A 21,685-nucleotide genomic window follows, 5' to 3' on the forward strand; every position below is an offset into this window, starting at 1 on the left:
TAGTTCCCACACTGATAAACTCTTCTAAACAGTCCCAGCTCTCGCAGCCTTTCCTCATACAAAAGATGCTCCAGTCCCTTAGTCATCTTAATAGCCCTTTGCAGGGCTTACTCCAGTATGTCCATAATTCTGTTGTACTGGGGAGCCCATGACTGGACCCAGCACCCCAGTTGTGGCCTCATCAGTGCTGCACAGAAGAAAAGGATCACCTCCTTCCACCTACTGCCAATGCCCTTCCTAATGCAGCCCAGAAGGCTGTTGGCCGCCTTTGCAGCAAGGGCACATTGCTGGCTCATGTTCAACTTGGTCTCAGCTGGGACCCCTAGGTCTTTTTCTGCCAAGCACCATTCTAGCCAGTTGGCCCCCAGCATGTACTGGTGCATGGGGTTATTCCTCTCCAGGTGCAGGCCTTTACATTTCCCTTTGCTGAACTTCTTGAGATCCCTCTCGGCCCAGTTCTCCAGCCTGTCAAGGTCCCTCTGAATGGCAGCACAACTACCTGGTGTACCAGCTTTGCATAGTCAGAAAACTTTATGAGGGTGCACACTGCTGATGACTGGCCTCCAGCTGCATTTTGTGCTGCTGCTATCAACCCTTTGAGCTCTGCAGTTCAGACAAATTTCAGTCCAGCTCACTATCCACTTAAATGGCCCATACTTCATCAGTTTGTCTGTGAGGGTGTAATGGGAGACAGTCAAAAGCCTTACTTAAGATAAACAGCATGCACTGCTCTCCCCTTATCCACCAACTAGTCATCTTATCATATACCCAGTGCTCTTTTCCTGTGACAGATTTCCCTGCTACATACAATGGAGATCTTCACAAACCTGTTTGATTAAAACTTACTAGGCCACCTAGTATAGGGGTTGTTTCTATCTGCTGTAAAATGAACTGTTTCACCTGCCTTTGTAATGAGCTCAAGTGGTATGAAACAGAGAGCTTATTTAACAGCATGTACCAGATGGTCTATGCAAAGTTGAATATGACAGGAAGATTTTTGTCCAGATTGGGGGTGGGACTGTTGTTTTGTTTTGAAAAAGAGGAAAGAAAGAGGGGGAGATGGGCATTGCATTGCCACTTGTGTTGCTGAGAGGCTGCACTTACAGGTCAGCAACAAAGCAGCAGCAAGAATGATCAATGAACACTTGGCAGGCAGTTGTTTAACACTGTTAACTAATTCTGAATTGCACTGAAGTATAGGCCTTGTGTATCCAGGTAAGTTTCCTTTCTAGACAAATTTAAGTTAGCCAAACTGAAAATAAGGACTGGATACTGGCAGAAAATCCCTTTCATGATTTTCAAATCTAAAAAATAAAGCAATTTGAATGCCTATGACATAATTGAATACTTTGTATTTTTTCGTTAGGCAGAACTCCTCAGAACACATTGCTTTTACCTCAGCAATCTCTTGAACAAATACTGGCTTGCCTAGACCAAGTCAGTTTATGTATTTTAATGATACTTCCATCCTAAAGGAGTGTTATTGCAAACAAGGAGATTTAATTAAGTACCCACATTTAAAACAGGTGCTGAGAGGGTTCATTCAATAAAAAGAACATGAGAAAAGGGATTTAAGTGAGGAAGTTGTAACAGTTGAGACATAGCAGAGACATCACAAAAGGAATATTTGCTATATTGCCAAAGCTCAGAAAATGAATAAAAAATTAACTCTTCAATCTGATGACCTAAAAAATAGAGGGAGGAGAAATAATGTGCATATGAAAAGGATTAAAGAAGAAGCCAAGAAGGAGGGCTTAGTGGGTTTAACTGGGTGGATTTAAAAATTGTTTAAAGAATGATGAGCTGATAACAGTAAAAAGAGATTCAAACTGGCTTTACCAGGAAACAGATCTACACGTTTTTCTGTGAAACTTCGCTTGTATTATCTGAATGAAAGAAAGGTTCAGAAGAAAATAACAGAGAATTAGCTGACTGTGAATGATCTGAAAATAGCGTGAATGCACATGTACACACACGTATTCTTTTGGCTTTTAAGGAAGAATATACAAAGAAAAGCAAGTACAATACTAACAAGGTTTTCATTACTTCCGAGGTATTGAACTTGGCTGCAGAAGAAAGAGGACTAGATGTCTAATAATTAGAGGTAAAGTAGAGGCTAGCAGAGATAATGGTGTGTGTTATGTAAACCAGGTAGTGTTACACCTGGAGATCTTTTTACTGCTATCATAATGCCTGTCAGAATCAAAAGAGGAACTGGAAGAGGAAGTTTTTCTAGAAGAAAGGGGCGTAACAGGCTTATAACAATATTCAGAAAGACAAATTAAATTTAAAATGTCCACAGGGTTCTTGTCTAACAAACATGAGGAAGTAAAAGTTACAATGCCAGTAAGCAATTAGTAAAAGGAACTCCAAGGCAGTAAGTTAAATAAATATATATAGAAGATGAATTTATTCAGAGAGTGCTTTCAGATATATCTGAAGTATGTTATAAAGGAACCAAGGAAGAAGCTTGGTCAGATCGAGCTGTATTTGTTGTGTTTTTCTATTATTCACAGAGATAATAACCACCCTCCTACAGCAATTTTTAGAAAAATTTCAAAACGCATTCAGCGATGGTGACCAAAGACTGTCCTTGTCAGTCACGAACAACCCACTTGCCCCAACAGGCCTGTCTTTGTTGTTGTTACATGTCTGGAGATTTTCTGATACGGGCTGCGATCGCATTACCCGCCCCACTAGCGGGAGGCACGTGAGGGAGCTGTTTGGCAAGTGTCTGGTGCACCTGGCCAACAGGGTCCCGAAACCTGGAGATGGACGCACCTTTGGTAGGACCTTGCCCAAGAGGCAGCTTGGGGGAGACACTGCAAGTGACCCCCCCTCGTGCCACTCCCAACAAAGCTCTCCAGCCCGTGGGACCGATTTGTGCGAAGCTCTCTTATGGACGTGAAAACGGCCATCTTTCGGCCTCCCGGAGAACAGGAGGCGAGCAGGAGATGCGATGGCGCTTCTGGCCTGTCAGGAAGGCACTGAGCTGAGCGATCCCACCCTCGGTGCCTGACCGGCGTGACCCAGGGAAGGGGTTTTGCCGCTCTGCCACACCGCGCACCAGCCCCCCGGTTTTGCTGTGGAACACTGTCAACGCCTCCGTTTCCAATCCGTAAACCAGAGTTCAGAGAGAAGGTATCGTAACAGGTCACATCCACCATTTCCAAACCGAGTAACTTTTGTCAACCCTAACCTGGGCTTTTGCCACCCACCACCACGCCCTAAACGCGGGGTAGGACAGGCCGGGGGCAGCGCCCTCCACCCGAAAACCACCATCCTACGGGCCAACGCTGCAGCAGGACCCCTCACGGCCACCGGCCCGGGGGTGCGCGCACGTCGGCCCGGCCAGGCAACGGCTGCCCCCGCCGCGGCCTCCACCGCGCTGCGCAGGCGCCTGCAGACGCCCGCGCAGGCGCCTTGGCGTCCCCGGGCTCCCCGACCTCCACCCCCGCAGGTGCGGCTGAGGCGGAGCGGGCGGCGGGTAACGGTAGCGGTACCGGTGCCGCGGTGGGGCCGCGCTCTCCCTCGGCTGGAGGTGAGTGAGGGTCCGGCCCGGCCCCGGCGCGCTGCCGGGTCGGCCGCACTTCGCCCGCGGCCCGGCGGCCATGGTGCGTACTGTTGCCATGGGAACGGCGGGCGCCGGCGGTCCTTCCGCGGCGGGGAGGCTGAGGGGGAGCGGGGTCCCGCGGAGACGGTGGTGGGTCCCGACCCTCCGCCGCTGGGGAGGGGGAGTCGGCGGGGCCGTTAGGCAGGCAGAGCCCCGCGGCCAGCGCCCGGTGCCGGCCGTAACGCCGGTCCTCGGGGGCTGCCGCCTCGCCGCGGGGGCGCGGAGGCCCGGGCTGGGGCGTGCGGTGAGGGGGGCGGGAGGCTTTGCAAAAGGGGCTGGAGAGGGAGAACCTCCGTTCCGTTTCCCGGTAGTTTGCTGTCCGCCGTGTCCGGGGGAGAGTTTTTTTGCAGGATTTGGGTCGGTTACTCTGCAAAGCCCCGGTCAGCTTTTACTCCACAGGTGCTGCTTATTTGGGGAGTTCCCTTGGACGTGTTATCTGGTGGCTGCGCTGAAAATCTTGCTCTGTTAGAGGGTTGTGGGCTCAATTTCTCGTAACTTTGTTCTCGTTTCTTTTTGATAGTGATTTCTCTGCTTCAAAATTTTGCCGAGCTGAAAGCGTATCAGTTGTGACTGGTAAGTTCTGATGTTTAAAATTATATCTAATAATATCCATTATTATTTCACTCTTACTAAACCTGTATTTGGGTGCTAACTATTCTAGAAATTTGCTTGCGCAGGCAGAACCTGGATTCGGATGTCGGTGAGCAGAGAGTTCACAGCTTGAGTACAGGGTTTCTCCACGCTGTACTTAGTGATCGCAAGTATACCCACTCTGTACGCTAGCAATTAAACAACACTGGTTTTGCAATGGGAGAGAGGATGGCAGAGTCATTGTGGTGCCACCTCTGATGTAGTCAGCCATGCTTCTTAAGTGTTGATTGACCCAGGATAAGTGCTGTAAGGGTGCAGCTATCTCACTTCTGGGGACAGCTAGGACTAACTGATCCTGTACTGCTATCTACTGCTTTCAAATCTTCCTGTACAGCAAAGACCAAACCTCTGGAGTAAACAACTTCAGGAAAAAAGACAAGAGTCCAAGTGTGGCTTCTCAGGCACTGGTGTAATATCTTCCTACCTTCCAGGAGGGAGTCAGAGAGGAGCTCTTCATCTGTGCAAGTTAAAGGCTACCTGGGAAATGGTGACAGCAGTGGGGACAAGATCTGTACGTGCCAGTTATGCTGTCCCCATTGACACTGCAACATTCCCTTTACCTGTCCCCTGCTGGGACTGGGGAGCAAAATGGGAACGCTGCTGGGAAGCACTAAGAATTAGAATTATTTCTTATTTGCAACTAAGATACTTTATTTCAAAAGGTTATATGGTAGAGTTTGTGGAAAAAATAGAAATTCTTACAAATAAAACCAGAACCAGGTAGGAGTAGTCTCGTATAAACAATGTAAGCAGAGGGTAAAACCAGATTGTGTGCTGGGCAGCCAGTGCATTCATCTCTCTTCCACTCTTTTGCTGCTCCTTCATTCTATACTTCCACTTTCTGCCTGTTGCACTTGTTTGTTGCACCTTATTTTAAATTGGTCATTGGCATTGTGATTGAATTATTCAGGTACCTTATGCTCATCAAAGTCAAGAAAGCTTCTGGTGACTGGAGGGTTTTGCCCGTATGCACCAGAACTAGGTAGTAGTTTTCTCGGAAAATAACTGGCGTAATATAGCTGAAGGTGCATCCTCAAAGCTTCTGGGCTGTGGGACGCTGGAGAGCAGTTGAAGCTTCTTTGTTGAGTGCTGCTGCAGCAGAGCAATTGCTTGATGCTTAGCTGTGTCAGCCTTAGACATTATAAAATGGAGAGTATAAACTGCCTTTTGAGAAAGAGACGGTGGCTGTACTGTGATGGCACAGCAGCCAAACTCATTCAGATAGAATTACTTGTGGTTTTTAAGTGCTTGCAAGAAAGAGTAAGCTTTCTCATCCTATCACATATATATACATACACACACACGCACCTCATATTTTGTGACACTGCTTGCTTGTTTCTCTGTGTTCTGTTACATTTCCTGGGGTACCAGTGAACAATATAACGGTATCGTATCACTACCACAATTCTGAACGCGTATAACGCTGCCTTGCGCCAAAATGACGAAGTGTTAACGCTCTCCTGGGGTCAGCGGCGAGTCTGACGTCGTGCTCGCTGCCGCCCCCCCGCGACAGCGCCCGGCTCGCTCGGCTCTGCGCCCCCCCCCCGGCCCTGCAAGCGGAGACCGCCGCCGCCCGCCTTGCGGCTCCAGCAGCAGGGAAGGGCCGTGCTCCCCCCCTCCACTAAAGCAGCAGTGAGCTCAGCCAAGCGTTCAAACCAAGCCACAGGTTCCCTTTGCAACGTTAATTGTTAAAACTTTGTTTTTAATGGATTGGAAGGGGGACTAACGGTGCCCAAATAGCAGGACTTAACGAAGTAAGCTTATAGTAGAGAAGCTCCTTTGCCAGTTAAAAAAAAAAATACATAGGTAAGAGGTGAAATAACAAAAAAGTTATTATAATGGAAATTTTGTCTCAACTGTGGCAAATACATGTACTTCTAGCATAGAAAATTTGCAGTTGACAGTAGAATTAACAAAACCTTAAGCTGATTGTGTCAGTCGGTCCTGTTCCACAGAAACACATCATATCTCAAGTTGCTTCTTACTTTAACTCTGAAGAACATATATGTAAATCCCATAAAATACACATGTTGATGTCAGACCACAGAGGTTTTAAGAAATGAAAGAAAACGGTGTCCTTCAGAAATCAAATGTAAGAGATTACTTGAGCAGATTTATTTTAAAATTTAGCAAGGTGGATGGAAATATATAGACCAGAAAAGCAGAACTGTGAATTAATTCAAATTTCTGATTTGTGGAATCATGTTGTTTATGTTTTAGTATCTATTCACAGCTATTGTTTCCATGTATGCTGGATAATAACTGTATTAGACATATGGCTTACACAGAAGGCCTTCGACTTAAAGGTCAAAATCATGACTCCCAGTAGCTGGGAGAATAGGGAATGATAATCTACCTTCCCTATTCAGTGAGGAATGGCTGTATAATTGCTACAAATAGACTGCTGCAGTGGAATTTCTTACTTAAGTCTTTTGACTCATGTTATAACAGAGGGAAGAGTAGGGAGCACACAGAGCCAAATTCAGTCACAGTGAAGAAAAGTAAGGTATTAATGGTAATCAGAAAGATTGAAAACACCAACAGGCTCAGGCTCCTGATGTGTTCCTGCATTTTGTAATTATGCATCTTTTAGTGAAAGAGGTTGGTGCACTGCTCCTTAGCATCCAGTTTTATCTTGTGTAGTTCAGCTGAAGGGTTTGGGTTGTGCATTAATTAAAGAAACTGCCAGAATGTACAGGCTCTCAAAGAAAGAATGGAAAAGACAGTTTGAAATTAAAAATGCAGAACAGGAAGAAGTGAACTAAGAAACTAGAGAAATAGGATTTTTTGCTCCATAGTTTAGAAATAACCAAGATGGTGGTGTCTGATCTACTGTCGGTTCATTGTCATAAACTATGTGAGAGAACAGAAGTTACCAGATGGTCTGAGTCACAGACAGTGCAGAAACATATTTTTCTTTTTTTGTTAAGTTTGAAAAGCAGAAGAGGAATTTTGGGTGATTTAAGGCTCATGATGGGTTTGCTGTGCAATGACAAGGATGGTATCTACAGAGGACTGCACCAGGATAGTGATTGATTTGGGGGGGCCCGAGAGATGGTGAAGCAAGCATTTCACTGCCTACTGCATTTGCCAGAAGATGCAGCAGGACAGAACACTGGTTGAAAGTTTGGCTTGATAGTTTATCTTATATTGGTGTTATCTTTGTTTGCATGTGCTTGGGGGTGGGTTGAGGAGGCATTTCTTTCAGAGAAAAAAATGGATTGCTTGTTCTTCCTTGTCTCTGCTGATCAATTACTGATAACTGTGCTTCAGTTATTGATAATAATACCTCTGACTTATTAGGAAGCTGCCCTTGGTAAGGTCGATAACTTATATTGGGTATTTCCTAAGTTCATTGGAAAGAAACTGTCTCTTTACAACATATTATTGAATTCCTGTTTCGGCTATGATGTTTTATGAGTAATCAGATGTTAAGAAACCGATTTTCTGTAGTATTGGAGAGTAACATGTTTGGCTCAGAAAGCACTGTGATACTGAGTGTGGTGTATTTTAGCTCCCTCTATAAACTAAAGGTCCTTCATGTCAGATGCTTTCTGCTCTTCAGTATTTTCCTACAGAACTGAGAAATAGTGAGGGAAATGCACTATCAATGAGCCTTATTTTCCACTACTTCAGCACTGTCTAGGATTTTGTTATAATACCCTTTTTAACTACATTGTGGTAGCATAACCATTGATGAATTAATAGTTTGTAATTTAAAACTAGCATTATATTCCGTGCCTTCCATATATATTGTACAGCATTGTTCCTGTGTACTACTTTGCAGAGGAATGCAAGCTTCAAAGAATAAAAATACAGAAAAGGCAGAACCATTCTACAGGCTTTCAGTGCCAAAGCAGAAGACCAGTTCTGAGATTATAAATGAAGCCAGAAACGTTCTACGAACACTAAGAACTCGGAGACCGTTCACACCTACAGAGGATCAAAGGAAACTTTTTGGATCTGGATCCTCACGAGCTCCTCAGAATAGACCCCCTTCAGTTTTTAGGTACTGTGGCTTTAAGATTTTTTTCAAATATCCTTTAGCAGGAAGAGATTTGATTCTGTAATTATGTTTCCGGTGATTTTTTTTCCCCTGTGTTAATCTGTATTCCTAATCACATCCTTTGCCTTCTTCTAATGATCCTTACTGTTGGTGTTAATCTACATGTCCAGGAAGTTCCTGTGGATTAAAGCTACTAGAGGCAGTCATTACACTAGTATTGTATGTGGAGAATAGTATAGGAAAATGGTAACTCACCTTTTTCTTAAGACAATGTATGTGTTTGAGATAGTCTTCAGCTTTTCCCTAGAAACTGTGAAAGCTTGCTTGTTTCCACATAAACTGTATGCTAGATCCTTTTTCAGAGCTTACCCAGATCTTTTTAAATATAAAATTGTAGGTGTTGGAGTTTGAAATGCTCATTTTTAAACAAAATTTATACTACTACAAAATTATTTCTGTGTGGAGTTTTGTTACATACTATAATTCACAGAGCTCAATAGATCTGTCTCTTGTGACAAAAGAGAAAAAAACCTGTGTATTGGGCTTTTTTCATCCATTTTCCCAGTCATTTTTTAGCTTTCCTTATATGCCAGTTCTGTAATGACTGTAGGGAGCAGATGTGAGCTGTATTTGTAATGTTAGGTGTCAGGCATGCCAGAAAGGATGCTGAAACACGTTTGAATGGCCATACAAGTCAGTCAGTATCTATGCTGTTTTCATGGCAGCATGACTTCAGGCACTTAATGTATCTGATGTTCCTTACTGCATAGTGTTGTGCCCTTACAGAAGGCAAGAGCCTGAGAGTGACTTGGCTGTTTGTTGGTGACCAGGTAATGAGGTCCCTCTGGCTGACATCCATGCTTGTTCTGTCTGTGCTTCTCCTGTGTATGGGAAGGAGCAAGCTCATGCCTGCACAAACCTGGGGTTTCTGCCCTGCCCTGTTCTGCAGCTTGTGTCAGATATCTTGGGCACTAACCACCGTTAGGTTCGTGCATGAATTTGGGCTCATATTAGAGAATTGTTACAGATGTGTATGAAATAAACTGTGCCATGGCAGGTGTGCAGGCAGACTTGTAATTCTTCTCCCTTGATGCTGCTGGATTCCCGGATATCAAAGTTAAACAGCATTCATGGAAGAAGAGTGATAGTGTAAAAGTCACTTTTCCTTTCTTCCTCCTCTTCCCCATATTCACTGGCAAAGGGAAGAAGCATGCAATTTAAAAAAAAAACAAAAACAAAACCAAAAAAACCCAAAAACAGAAGCCACCAGAAAACACTCGGTCTGCTTTATTCATATTATGTTTAATTTCTTTATGGTAGTCTTCATGCATCCAGTTTTGATTTGGCTGAATCAAGACCAGTGTCTGGTGTTCGTCTTAGTCCACTGGATCATGTGAGTACTCTGGAAATAACTCATGCAATACTGACATAAAAATATGTGTATTGGTAGTGTTAGGAAAATATATGGTTTAAATAGGTTGGGGAGAAATAGAAGCCTGTTGTAATGTTAGTCTGAGACTTAGAAAGTCAGTTTTGTAGATTTTTTTCACCAAAAGAAACCTGAAAATTATTTAAACTATTTAAATATTGCTGTATTGCATTAAAATTGTAAGTGACATTAACAAGAATCAGAAGGCGGATGCTTGAGTCAGCTTTCTTGTGTAAGATTACTAAAATAGAAAAAGGTCATGAGCATCAACATGAGCCAGCAACGTGCCCTTGCCACTAAGGCGGCAGCTAATGGTATCCTGGGCTGTATTAGGAGGAGTGTTGCCAGCAGGTTGAGAGAGGTGATCCTTCCCCTCTACTCAGCACTAGTGAGGCCACATCTGGAGCACTGTGTCCAGTTCTGGGCTCCCCAGTACAAGAGAGACATGGAGCTACGGGAGAGAGTCCAATGAAGGGACGCAAAGATGATGGAGGGACTGGAGCAAGGCTGAGTGAGGTGGGACCATTCAGCCTGGAGAAGAGAAAGCTCAGGGGGATCTTATCCATGTATAAACACCTGAGGGGAGGGTGCAAAGAGGATGGGGCAGGCTCTTTTCAGTGACAGGACCAGAGGCAATGGGCACAAACTGAAACACAGGAGGTTCCCTCTGAACTTCAGAAAACACTTTTTCTGCTGTGAGGGTGATGAAGCTCTGGCACAGGTTGCCCAGAGATCTTTGAAAGCTTCCTGGACATGGTCCTGGGCAACTGGCTCTGGGTGGTCCTGCTTGAGCCGCAGGGGGTTGGGCAAGATGACCTCGAGAGGTCCCTTCCAACCTCAACTGTTCTGTGGTTCTGTGATCGATAACTTGAAAGTAACTGGGTTGATTGTGCTTTCTATTTGACTTGCACATCTATAAAATGTAATGATTGTAGTTTATTTAAAAACAGAGAGAGGTACTTGTAAGAACCCCTTTTTGCCCTCTGTGAAAATTTTGAACTGTTTTCAATTTATAAGTGTATCTGCTCTCTCAGGTTTTTTATATTTAATCTTTAAATATAAGATTAAGTCATGATCATTTGGTTAGTATCTGAGAGAACAGAGCGTACTAAACCAGTTAAGTATGCTTGCTGTATATATTGTTTCTTCAAGACAGTAATCTGAATGTAGCATTCTTTAGGAAATTAGGGGAAAAAAATTCCAAGAAGTGTTACACTTCAGTAGTTTTGATAAGGTAATGTATTTAAATGAATCAAATTTAAAAATTCTGACCATACTTATTTAAATCCAACTGTAGATATATTTAATCTACTGTTGTTAAATTTAATTTATCTTGTGTGTGAGGGTGGAAAAAAACTAGAGAAAACTACTGTTAAGTAGTTAAGACTAATGCGAAAAACTGCCTTTTCTGCTTTACCAGTGGAGACAGAGCTTGTATTAGTCATGGTGGTTGTGGGGAGTGGGTCTCACTTCTTGGGTATCTTCAACTAATACTGGGGAGAGCTCTGAAGGATTGGACTGGAGACTTCCTAATGGCTTTCTTATTGTAAGGAAATTGGTAGAGAACCTTGATCTCAGAGGGTAATGTGTTTATGGAGGGCACAAGTGTTTTGTACCGGAGTTTTAGGGGGTTGCTCACATTCTCAAAGATGCAAGATACTGACATAAATAAAACTAGAACTTGCATGTTTCTGGATCTGCATGATTTGTCTCAATGTGATAGGAAGTAGTACGTATGCTGTGAACACATTTGAAGTGTTTTGGAAATACTACTTTGGTGCTCAAAAGCAAATCATAAAGAATAGATGTGCCTCTAGAACTGTTGGCGCAAGTCTTTGGCACAATATTTTAAATTTTTTTTTTTTTTTCTCTTCACAAATAAGCATACTGTAGCTGATGTTAAATGAGTATTTATGAGGGAAATAAATAATTCTGAGTTCCAGTTGCTCTACTCAGGCTAGTTTTTGTTTGTTTTCTGCACCCCTGAATGTTTGCTTTTAAATGGCTTTCTGAGGCGATAGTGGTTTAGATACCATACCACTGAACAAGCCAGGTTATCATTAGAATCTGGATATGAAAATGAAAATTTCTTAATGAGCAAACCTATGTAACTTTCATCTATTCTATTCTGAACTTAACCCTTTGTATAAATAATTTGGTTTTCTATTGTTTTTTAATTTTTGCTTGTATGAAGATGAAAATATCTGTGCTTTTATTAAAATGTCGTCTTCATCTTTGTCACAGAAACCAGTACTAGTCACTTGTGCAAAAGATGAATATTCTTCCATTTCCCTTCCAAAACCTCCTGCCAGTGCTGCAGAGGTTAGAAAAGTCAGCAGTGCTCGGGCACGCTTATTTGGAAGAACTTCTCAGGGAAGTTTCCTTTCTGCTAAAATGGTTCCTCCTGATCAGAGTAAGAATGTTTTGATACATATTGTTTCCTAGAAAAGTAACTGCATGATGGGTTTTAATATTGCTAATTACATGAGTTATTATATTAAAGTACCTGTATATCTTTTCGGAGTAAATTTTAAAAATATTTAAATGGCTTTAAGGCAGTTTTGAAAATGTGTTTTCCAAAAATGATACTGGCTTTCACTTCTGAAAGTGAGTTGAAAGCTACTCAGGTGCCTTTTTTACCATTGAAGTTTTCTTCAGTGGGTAAAATTAACATTAAATGCTGAAATGTTTAAAGAGATAATGAGATGGCACCATCTAAGGAGATTCCCTGATGGATTATTGAGCATAAAAGGAGGAGTAAAAAGGAATGATATGTCTTGACAGGCCTCCAACTACATCATATTTGTTGTTAAGAGTTTCATTAGTGGAGACTTAATAGAGGTTGCTAAATGTGGGATTTAAAAGTAATTTTCTTGCAGATGGGAAATGACTTGACATCTTGGTTTTCTGCACATTGGCCCATAATAAAACGTGCTGGAACTCTGTCTTTACTGAAGACTCATTTGTAATAATGACAATTCTTACATTGCCTGGGATTGTTACTTTACATGATAAACTGAATATCTCACTTTTTACATTATTGCAAAATAAGTCTTATACAAAAAGTACTAAACTACTTCGTTATTATGTACATATTCTATAAATATTTATATATCTACCACTGTATGTAGTTTAATCCGTTAGTCTTAATAAATTGATGTTACTAGCTGGAGAATTTGAGAACCTAATGTAGTTATAGCCTGAGTTTGCCTATTCTCCCTTTTGGGGATCGTGCAAATGTTTACGTAAGTTTTTTTGTGCAGGTTCTTATCATGTGTACATACCAAGGCACAAGATTAACAGCTACCTGTTGTTTGACTTCCTTCATAATATTCAGATCCTGAAATATAATCACTTCTTTCACAAGGTACAATCCACATATCTGTAGAAGGGAAATAAAAAAAAAGATGCAAGATTAAAATGTTAAAATACAAAACTGAAAAACTTCAAGAAATTATGTTAAGAAGACTTTGACTACTTTGCTTTAAATAGTCTTAAGCCTTCTCACCTTTTAAATTGATAGAAGCAAATTCTGATAATGTAACATGACAAATTAATTCATTTTGAGCTCTGTCGTGTGTATCTGTTGTGTAAGAACACTTCTACAAAATGTATTCTCTTTGACTATTTCAGATGAAGAGAAGCTAGATTCTGAAGAACCAGCTATGATGAATAATCTTTGCAGAAGTAATAACAATTGCTTAGAAGAGCAAAGGTCATACACACCATTTAATGATGAAAGCAGACAATTAATTTGTAATGAGTGTATCAGCAAATCGGAGAGGGAAGACTTCCTAAAAGGGACAGCAGGAAAATTTTTATTTCAACTGAGAGGAGAAAGGTTGGTATTGCTCAAGTATGGTAATGTGCACCTTCCACACAGCCCTCTTCCTAGTTATCCAATTGTGCAAGTATCAAAATGTCTAAAACTGATGTAATTTGAAGGTAGCACTTTCTATGCATTAAAACAAAACTATGTTTAGATTACTAGGAAAAAAAATCTACACTTCTGTTCTTAGGAAGTTTCTACACCAAAAAGACTAGTCTGGCCAAAAATTGTTGGTAGGAAGTTGCTTGGTATGAAATAACTTTAATTTTGTTTGATAATTAACATTTCAAAGCTAAGTCTTCTAATAATTGCATATAGAATATTCAAGTTTAAATTAAATGTGCTTGCTTTTACAGTTCAAGCCTGTTGTTTTAAGGTGCTATACATTCTTCCCTTAGCTCCAAAGATTAATAGAGCTGTGTTTTCAGTTCTGGTATTGGGGAAATATGTGATCATACAAAAAGTAGGCTTAAACTCATTGGCAATAGAGGCAGAATTTTTTTGTGGCTTTGAATTTTTTTAATTTGTTTTTTTTTATGACCAAACAGGTGTAAGAGGTTAATGAGGCTTATGTGCATGCTGTCTATTTTTACTGAACCTAGATCCATTCTGTGATTCAGAATTAAGTCTTTTTTTTTTTTTTTCTTTCGATTTGGATCTGAATTCTTGCACAGGGAGGAGAAATAGTCCGTGGCACTATGTTCAGTAGGTGTATCAGTTGCTGGATTAGTAGTTGGACGAACAACTGTCTTGTGCTAATAACACTGATAGATCTGACAATCTCTACAACAAAGAATGAATAACAGTTTATTTTCAAAACACATCCTATAAACACTTGGTCACTATTAAATGTAAATGTTTGCCAGTAGATATCTTTTTTACTAGCATGTTTTTATGCTTAGGAAAAAAATATTTCCCTGGATATTCTTAAGTACCTTCGATATTAAGGAGTGAGAACATTCTTAATTTTATAAAATGAAATGCCTTTCATTTACTAACTTGATGATAGTACTGAATAGTTTAGAGAATATTGTCCATTGAGGATGTTACAGCAAATGATACATAGCAGAGCTATTGTAGCACTCTTCTTTTTAATCCTGCTTTCAGTTTAATATTAAAAAAAAAAAAAAAATTCTGAAAGACTGGTGACTTTGGGGGGCAAAGAAAGAGTTTTATGAGTATGGAGGTAGGGAAAAGGAGAAAATAAGCCCAGTGACGAAGAAGGTCAGTGAAGGAAAGTAAAGCACCGAGGAGAATGCTTCAGTGCAAAATCACTTTCTTCCATTAAAATCAGTGACCCAAAAGACTTTTTAGGTAAAGAATGGATGGATTATCATATTACGTAAGTTACTGTGATTTGACTTATTTAGTAAAGGTGTGAAGTACTTTAGTGTTGCAGTTGAAATCGGTAGTTAATGGTATCCAAGTGTCTCTAATGAGAAAGTCAGTTGATACTTTTACTAATTGGAAAGAATGACCTTCCTTCTGAGTCATAATTTTAAAACTTGCAGGTATGATTGAACAGTTAACTCATTATACATCTGTACTATCTGTTCAAAATTAACTGCTTCTCCTTTATAAGCTTGAGAGCTCCGCAAGCTTTTGATTTTGTTTTTTTGTTACTGGTGCTTTTTGCAATCACCCATTCATATGACGTTGTGTACCGTAGTCATTGAGTTTTCTGGTAGCCTGAACCACAGAATGTCATGATTTACCTTTATTACCATGATAATTTTTGAGAATGACTGGCTTTTCTATTGAAATATTCTTAGGAACAGGCAAAAAAAGCCTATTACTGAAAAGATTGCTCGTTGCAACATGAAGTCTTATAGCACAGTTCGGTTTCTCTGTGGAAGAGAAGTTTTAGAAAATACAAAAAATTGAAAGGGGAAAATTATATATTTTCAATTCTATATTCTTCAAATATCATATGCATATTTGCAGAATAGGTTGTCAAGGTTCATTTTGTGTAAGCTCTGCTGGCTTAATTTCTTTACAACCTGTTACTTATTTTCCTGACTCTTAACATGATAGCTAAGATACTAATGATTCTAACCATAAAAGATAGAATGTTAATGCATGTATCTTGTCATATTCATGTTTGAACTAGGGAGAATAATACTAGAGGTAGTTGAATCTCACCCATCACTTAAATTAGATTTGAAATTACTGGCTTTGAGATAACATAAAAAAATCTTTTCCAATCTTGTTCTGATTAGTTTTCTCCAGAATAGAAGAGTGACACCATATTCCTCCCTCTTTCTGTGTTGAATGCAAAATCTGTATTTTTGAATGGTGCGTCTTTACCTTCTCCTGTGGGTAGTGCATGCTTTCTGTGTACTTGAGACAGAGATGACTATTGTCAATGCTGCCTAAGAGATGCTGCCTGTGCTGTTTTATACCCTTGCACCAGGGATTGCTAGCAACATTTAGGTGCTCATATGGCTTAGTGTACCAGACATACCTGCAGTGCTGCAATATGCACAAAAGTAATACAAAATGCTTTCCCTTTAGTAAAGGACAAAGATTCCTCAACTATATCAGCCCAAGCAGTTCATGCCATCATATGAAGGAATCGCTCTAGGTAATCTCAGCTGCTCTCATACATTCTAACTCATTGCTAAGGCTTATGCCAATAAACACATTGGTTCAGTATTCACATATGATACTACATGAGTCAGGCAGACCTTGATCTATATCCTTTTCTGAGTTCAGAGATGTCATTCTTCATCTGACAAGGCAGTTGAAAGGTATCACAAACCTATCCTTCAATACAGTTAGTTGAGTTTGGTCTTGATAGGAGTTGTGTATAAAAAGTTCCAGTACCATAGGTGGGTCATTGCAGTAACAGGGTTTTGGCATTCTTTATCCATAGAACATGTTTACAGGTACTAGATGATTGCTATGATTAGATTGCATCTGCTTCTGTGTCATAAATACTTGAGGCATCTTCTATGAAGTTAAAAGATATTTTCTATTTAAAGTACATTGTATTCAGGAATAATAGGATGAAGGCTTAAAGGAATGTGAAAACTTTTATTACCTGGAGTCCTGTCATTCTCGATATGAAGCAGTTGTGTCAGCCTCAATTCTGTATCCCAGTGATTTAAAATCCTTGCAGGAATTAAGCAAGAGGATTCTAGATAATAGTACACTTTGTACAGGAGAAGGTGGATGAGGCTCCTTACTCCTCTTTCCCCACAGTTTGTATGTAGGTACCAAAATAACTTCTCTAATAAAGCTGTTTTTCTGTTAATGATGAAACTATAGAGCATGTCAAAATAGCATGGCAGATTCCTGCCATTAATGCTATTACGTTTATTTCAAAGAGAACAGAAGGGGAGTATTTTATTCTAGCAAGAGACTTGCTCACTTTCCGTCTCAGATTCCTTTGTTTTCCAGAGGACTGATGAAAAGAATGAACAGCACTAATGAAATCACTACTGCTTTATAAAGATGCTGGGGGAAAAAGAGAAAAGGACCTTTTGAGGGGAAGAATTATTTGTCATTTTGTTTGCAATTCTGTTTTTAAAAAAACATATTAATTGAAGCAGATTGAATTTATTGACATGTTGCCTCAGGAAAGCAAGGAGCAATTTCTGACAATCATAAGGAACCTAAGTTTTGTTTACCTCTTCATCCAGCCGTTGTGCCTTGCCATCTATTGTGATTGGTATAGAAATGAAACTTCTAAATGTTTTCTGCATTCATATATTTCAACAGAAGTGTCAACAGTGACGGCAGATTTGCTGATGAAGAGCAACAGTTTCCCTGGTGAGAAAAGATGAATTTATTTTTTTTTTCTCCTCCTCCAATTTCTCAATATTCTGAAAGCTTAGATATCATTCCAGGACTCCTTAGAAACATAGGTGCCTTCAATGAGGAAAAGCTTGGTGGCAAACAGTTGATTCCCAAGTGGCCTGCTCTACACTTTTTTTAATAAGTGTTTTCTATAAATAGCTACAAAAGGATTAGAAGGTGCTGTAAAGAAGATACACTATGCCCTGTTTTCTATCACCATTGCTGTCCTTATTAAATGCCAGTTTGACAGAATCCTTGAGAGGTATTCATCAACTGCTTCCATAAGACTAGTTTCTCTTTCTTGTGCTTTTTAGGGTTTTGGAATGCTTCAATAGAAAATGATAAAAGCAGGGGACAAGTGAATACTGGAAATCACTTCAGTCTGATTGCTTAAACTAGCTTCACATCTATGCCCAAAATATTCATTCCTTTTCTCCTCAAAGAAAAGGATTTCTGCAGACGAGGTAGATTTCTTTTGTGAAGGGAACACCCATTCTGTTTTGCTCTGGATGAATTTTTGAAATTAATGACATGGTGTGGATATTAGTTTGTTGTATGGTTTAGCTGATATTGCTGCAGATTCTCTCCAGACTTCTTTCAGGATTTGTCTTTTCTTATTATGTATATTCACAACTTCTGGAGTTCTCATAAAGATATGGAAACAGGAAATTAATCTAGTCCTAACTAATCTTTCTCTGTTTCTACCTCAGTTCCACTAGCTATTGAGACCACTAATTTAAGAAAGAAACAATCCACTGGTGGGAAAGCTTTCACAGGTAGAGCTTTCTACAGTGTTTCCCAAAGAAAATGACACCTGCCATTCCAAGAAGGTGCATGTTTTTGTGTAGGGTTAGGGGATACTGAGAGAAAATTGGGAATGAAGAATTCTTTTTTCAGAATTTTTTATAGACTTCTGAAGAAAAGAGCAATAGGTAGCTGTTATCTCTGGTCTCTTCACTTGTGAGAATTTAGACTCAGTTTTACTGCCTACTCCAAAGGGAGTCTTTCCACTCTAGTCGTTAGTTTCAGGATAAGGTCACTCATCTCCAAATCTGGGAGATCTAGGTCTTGAGAGTCCTTATTACCAACTGAATGGTAATTCTAGAATGGGAAAGTGTGCCATGCAAGGGGTAAAGAAGGAATGCCAATTCAGTCTAGATAGGACTATAGTAACAATGGATTTAGATTGAATTTTTGTTTAGAATGAGAATGCTTATGCAATTTTCAAGTTAGGAAGGTGAAGCTGCTGTGGTTTTCAGACTCAAATATATTTAGGGTAGTATTTTAGGGTTTTTTTGGTTGTTAGAACTAGGCTGTCAGTTGTCTGCTTGTTTAAAGATACCCTGCCACAAATAGATACTGTTAATATTTTCTGTATTAGGCAGAAGATGCAAAGACCGTGAAGAATAAAAAGGACAAGGATGTAGGTTTTTGATCAACCTCTATTATTCTTTTAAGCCTTACTATTTAACATGTGCATGAAGTTCTTCATCAACAGCCTGTATAAATATAATACTTTATTTTTTTTTATCGCCGGAGCTGTCGTAAGTAATGGACTATGCTCATGATTGTGTTTATAGAGGAATTGTTATTTGCTCATCTTTAGGATGAGTCAGAGTGTAGTTGGCCTATTTGTCAACATATTTTTGCAAATTATGTTGCCTTTCTACTATTTATCCTTTGTCATATCAGTAGTATCAGTTATAGTCTCAGTTATAGTTTTCACTCCCTTTGTTTTTGTCTTTTCTGGTGGTGTTACTTATGATATAATCCTCTACAATTCCTGAAATAATTCCAGGACATCTATATTATCAGTTTTTCAATTATTTGCATGCTTTTGAAAAGCTTTGTAGCTGAGAAATGGGACTGACTAGAGGTTTCTGTAATTGGTTTAATATATAATTTATGTTTCTTTTAGCTGTCTGCAAGTAATTTACTATGTCTCTGTTGTGTTTTCTAAAAGGAAAATAGTCTTTAAAAATTGAGCTGTTCTACTAATTCTTTTTTCTTTGAGGGCATGCCTATTACTTGTTTCCACACTGTGTTTGTATCTATCTTGTTTGTCACTGAGATGACATCATAGAAAGGAAAGTACAGTGGTAGTTGAGCAAAATAGGGACACATTGTCTTAAGTGGCTTAGTGAAGGTCAATTCTTTGTCTAAAAAGATAGAGTGCCTTTCAAGTGCGAAGTTATGGGTCAGGAAGAAATCACTTGGTTTGAAACAAAACAAAAATCACAAAAACATATTCCCTACTATTGAACTAATGAAAGACAATACAGAAAACTATTTCTGATATCCTTTTGGCAACATAAAAGACCTGGATATTATAATTGAATAGGAATAAATGGATTAATGAAAAATGCCAATGTTAATTGGTGTATGGAAAAATTAACTTCTGTAAGAGTGAATGGTAAAGCAAAATACTCATTTTTCTCATTTTGCCAAAAGTTAAACCCAATTCCTACTAGTTGCTTTGGTGAAAATACTAGGAAGTTGTTCACACTTCTTTTCAAAGCCTACAGAGCAACGTCTTGCTATTAAAATCAGTAACTATCGTTTAGAGTTAGAACTCGTTTCCTGATCACTAAACTCTTATGGTGGAAGAATCACGGTAGCAGAGGCCTTAAGTTCTGAAGCGGTGGTTCCTAAGCATTGTGTAACTGAATGTTGTTTGAGAAAATCAGTCGCAGTCTCTCTCACTTGCTCCAGCTCCACATCTGACTCCCTTTCTCCTTTGCCTTGGCGTTCTTGCACCACCTTGTCCCTTGCTGCTGACTCAGGGTCTGCTGCATCATCCTTCTTGCCCTGACTCCCAGGATCACCATTAGTTCCTTTTAACTTTCCCTGGAGCTGCCATCCTTCTTTTTGAGATGAAGCTGCTGAGTCTGGATGTGCCCTGAGAAACTTGGTCTAGAACCTTGGGTATCTTTGCACTGTGCTCCCCAGCGGTCCTGCCAAGAGGCCTGATGGGCAGTTCATGAGACCACAGTTCTGAACAATTTAGAAAAACTGTAACCTGCAGTCAGTATACAAGCAACCTATTGACTGCTATGCCAGAGGGTTGTGCAGCCTCCCAGAGGGACCTTGAGAGGCTGGAGAAATGGATTGACAGGAACCTCATGCAGTTTAACAAAGGCTAAGTCCTGCACCCAGGGAGGAACAACCCCAGGCAGTAGTACATACTGGGAGCCATCTAGCTGGGAGGCAGCTTTGTGGAAAAAGACCTGGGGGTCCTGGTGGACACCAAGTTCATGGAACAGCTCAGGTTGGAAGGGACCTCAAAAGATCATCTGATCCAGTCTTTTCTGGAAAAGTGAGCCTAGATGACATCATCTAGTACCCTGTTCATTTGCATCTTGAAAACCTCCACCACACCTGGACTGCTGGGTACAGTTCTTGGCTCCCCAGTGCAACAGAGTTACAGACCGGCTGGAGAGAGTCCAGCTACTAAGATGATGAAGGGAATCCTTCATATGAGGAAAGGCTGAGAGAGCTGGGACTCTTTAGCCTGGAGGAGAGAGGGTTTGGAAGGGGTCTTATCAATGTATATAAATAGCTGAAGGGAGGGTGCATTGTGACACCCTCATTGATTGTGTGACAAGAGCTCTTCCTTCACCATGGAAGACACTCAAAAGAGGAGAAACTAGTTATTTACCTGTGACTTCTCTTTAGAGACTTGTTGGTTCTATATACTTTCACAACACATCCTTGCAGCTTTTCCCTTTGTAGTCCATGTAGCATTTGGGAATCTTTGGTTGAAAGGAAAATACACAACTGCTTAAATAGTCAAACGGTCTTTATCAATAGAAGGCATGCCATCCTGGATGCTGCTAGCATTAAAAATAAACCCAGATTACAGTGTAGATGTAGTTGCACTCTGAATATACGTGTCTGTAACATCTCAAAGAACAGTCTTTGTAAATGGCATATCTGTTTCAGGATTACCCACAATCGGGGGGACTGAGCTCTGGTCTGGTTGGAAAGAACACCTTCGTGCCTAGTAATCCTTGTGATAAATGTGGCTTGCCTGAGCAGGCCCCCAGGATCTGCTTAGCATTGCTCTATATTTGTTCTTCTTACCATTTAGTGAAATGTCTTGATTTTTGGGTGTAGATATGTCATGTCTGGCTTTCCAATGCAGACAATGTATGTTTGTAAAATCAGATGTTCAGTGCTTGTATTTATGTATAAACAGTCTGCATCTTTTACTTATTGCAGTGCCTAGGCTGTTTTTAGAGCCTTGTGAGAAGTCAGAAATTGCTCTCTTAGACTTTTGAAGACCTGAAAACATCGATATATCAAAGTATCCAAAATAAAATTTGTAAAAATTTGAGTCACGTTTTTGGGTTTTAA

General features: G+C 40.2%; 1 protein-coding gene across 2 annotated transcripts in view; it reads left to right on the plus strand.

The window, feature by feature from the left end:
* Nucleotides 1–3,497: 3,497 nt before the first annotated feature.
* Nucleotides 3,498–21,685, plus strand: part of ARMC2 (armadillo repeat containing 2) — a 66,920-nt gene continuing 48,732 nt past the window's right edge. Inside the window, exons 1-7 of one of the 2 annotated variants that reach the window (XM_075046738.1) lie at nt 3,498–3,614; nt 4,134–4,186; nt 8,052–8,273; nt 9,591–9,663; nt 11,944–12,112; nt 13,333–13,540; nt 17,252–17,302. In XM_075046738.1, coding sequence (XP_074902839.1) covers nt 8,056–8,273; nt 9,591–9,663; nt 11,944–12,112; nt 13,333–13,540; nt 17,252–17,302 — 719 coding nt within the window. In that variant the 5' untranslated portion in view covers nt 3,498–3,614; nt 4,134–4,186; nt 8,052–8,055. Of the gene's footprint in view, nt 3,615–4,133; nt 4,187–8,051; nt 8,274–9,590; nt 9,664–11,943; nt 12,113–12,962; nt 13,067–13,332; nt 13,541–17,251; nt 17,303–21,685 lie in introns of those variants that run through there. The other variant, XM_075046739.1, reaches the window with a different exon arrangement.

Source organism: Buteo buteo, chromosome 15 (assembly GCF_964188355.1).
Source record: "Buteo buteo chromosome 15, bButBut1.hap1.1, whole genome shotgun sequence".
Lineage (NCBI taxonomy): Eukaryota > Metazoa > Chordata > Aves > Accipitriformes > Accipitridae > Buteo > Buteo buteo.